The sequence below is a fragment of the Aplysia californica genome, unplaced genomic scaffold (assembly GCF_000002075.1).
Source record: "Aplysia californica isolate F4 #8 unplaced genomic scaffold, AplCal3.0 scaffold00315, whole genome shotgun sequence".
Lineage (NCBI taxonomy): Eukaryota > Metazoa > Mollusca > Gastropoda > Aplysiida > Aplysiidae > Aplysia > Aplysia californica.
The window spans coordinates 287,461-289,006 of NW_004797585.1; the positions used below are offsets into that span (position 1 = coordinate 287,461).

Below are 1,546 nucleotides of genomic sequence, written 5' to 3' on the forward strand. Positions count from 1 at the left end.
ATATGTTTATATATAGAGAGATCTCTCTCTCTCAGAGAGAGAGAGAGAGAGAACAGACAAGGAAGCCATTAGCCTAGGTCTGCGGACATCACTGAAGAACGTTTGTAACCTGGAAATCAAAAGCATTAATCCCAGTTGTTAGAAATTCCAGTGAGTTTATATTGCATTGTTTATTTCTTTCTTCATTGACAAGCATTTGGGTTACCGGTTACGTAATTGGCTTACCAACTGACATATTTGTTAATTGGTCGTGCAAAGGAGAACCCCCCCCAAAAAAAAAAAAAAAAAAAAAAAAAAAATCCTAAAAGAATCAAAGCAGAAAACCCCCCTCAAACCCGGGCTGCTTGCTCGCTCAGCGCGCCTTGTAGTAGCAGAGCTCTATCTGTATGTTGTTGATCTGCACGTCCGGCGTGGCTGCCCCGCCCCTCTTGTCGTTGTTGTCCGTGTTCTCCGAGTCGATGGTCAGGAACTCTGGGCTCACGGTCATGTGATGTACTCTCTGGCACTGCCCGCCGCGCCTGTACAGGTAGAAGGGCCGGTTGGTGGGCAGGTAAATCTCAGTTTCGGACGAGCCGTCGCTCCGGCAACAGTAGTCGAGTCTCGTGCCGCTGTCACTGTAGTTGCTGTTTGGGAGAACACCGAAACGGAAGGGATTCTGCTCGTTGTCCTCTTCGTCTATGTAAACAAAACCTTCCTGGAAGCCTCCTGGGCACTGTTCCTTCTTGTTGATGCAGTAGGAGCCGCGCGGCCACTTTGGACCCACAGTGTTGCCGGACGTCTTCACGCAGAAATGCTCGGTGGCGTAATTCTGGCTGTCTTCCCTGGACAGAGCTGGCGTCTGCAGATTGCTGGTGGTTGAGACAGCATCTTTGTTTCTGTCCGTGGACTCGGAGTGATGGCGAATGTAGCCTTTCTCCCACACGTTAGCGTTGTCGGACGGGCAACCCGTGTTGGGCTCGAGCAAGGCGTAGCTGCCTTCCGGCCAGTAGAGCAGAAAGCCACTTTCCACCACTCCTCGCAGATCTGACTCCATGGCAAGCAGCTGCTGGTTTTGGGCTGTCAGCGTTTCTTTTATTTCTTCCGTTAAATTTTTCAGCTGTTCCTGGATCGCGTTGTTGTTTTCCTCCACTTGGGCGATAACTTTTGCACTCTCGGCCTCTAACATGTTTGTAACGTCCACCCCTTTCAGATCCTTTCCAATCTCTTTTTGAGAGGACCTTGTCAACTCTGCAGACTATAGATAGAAACAGAGATCGGTTATTTCAGATCGAATTGTTTTGTTTTGTTTTGTTTTGTTTTGCTTTGCTTTGTTTTGTTTTTTTCTTTACTTTTCTTCCCAATCTACAAGTGGTACACCAAAATCTTTCCACCTGGGTGTAATATTTAACTTGATATCCATCTACGATAAGACCTTGTTAAGGGAGTGGGGGAGGTTTTGGAAACTCTTAATGAAATCGAAGTTTACGAAAGTTTCGCTGAAGACTCATAAATTGTGAAGATTACATTACCTTTTGTGTGTGTGTGTGTGTGTGTGTGTGTGTGTGTG

General features: G+C 47.0%; 1 protein-coding gene across 1 annotated transcript in view; it reads right to left on the reverse strand.

The window, feature by feature from the left end:
- Positions 1 to 138: 138 nt before the first annotated feature.
- LOC101853471 overlaps positions 139 to 1,546 on the reverse strand; it is an 8,424-nt gene continuing 7,016 nt past the window's right edge. Inside the window, exon 4 of the mRNA XM_013084745.2 lies at positions 139 to 1,234. Within this exon, the coding sequence (XP_012940199.1) occupies positions 353 to 1,234 (882 nt within the window). The 3' untranslated portion in view covers positions 139 to 352. The remainder of the gene's footprint in view (positions 1,235 to 1,546) is intronic.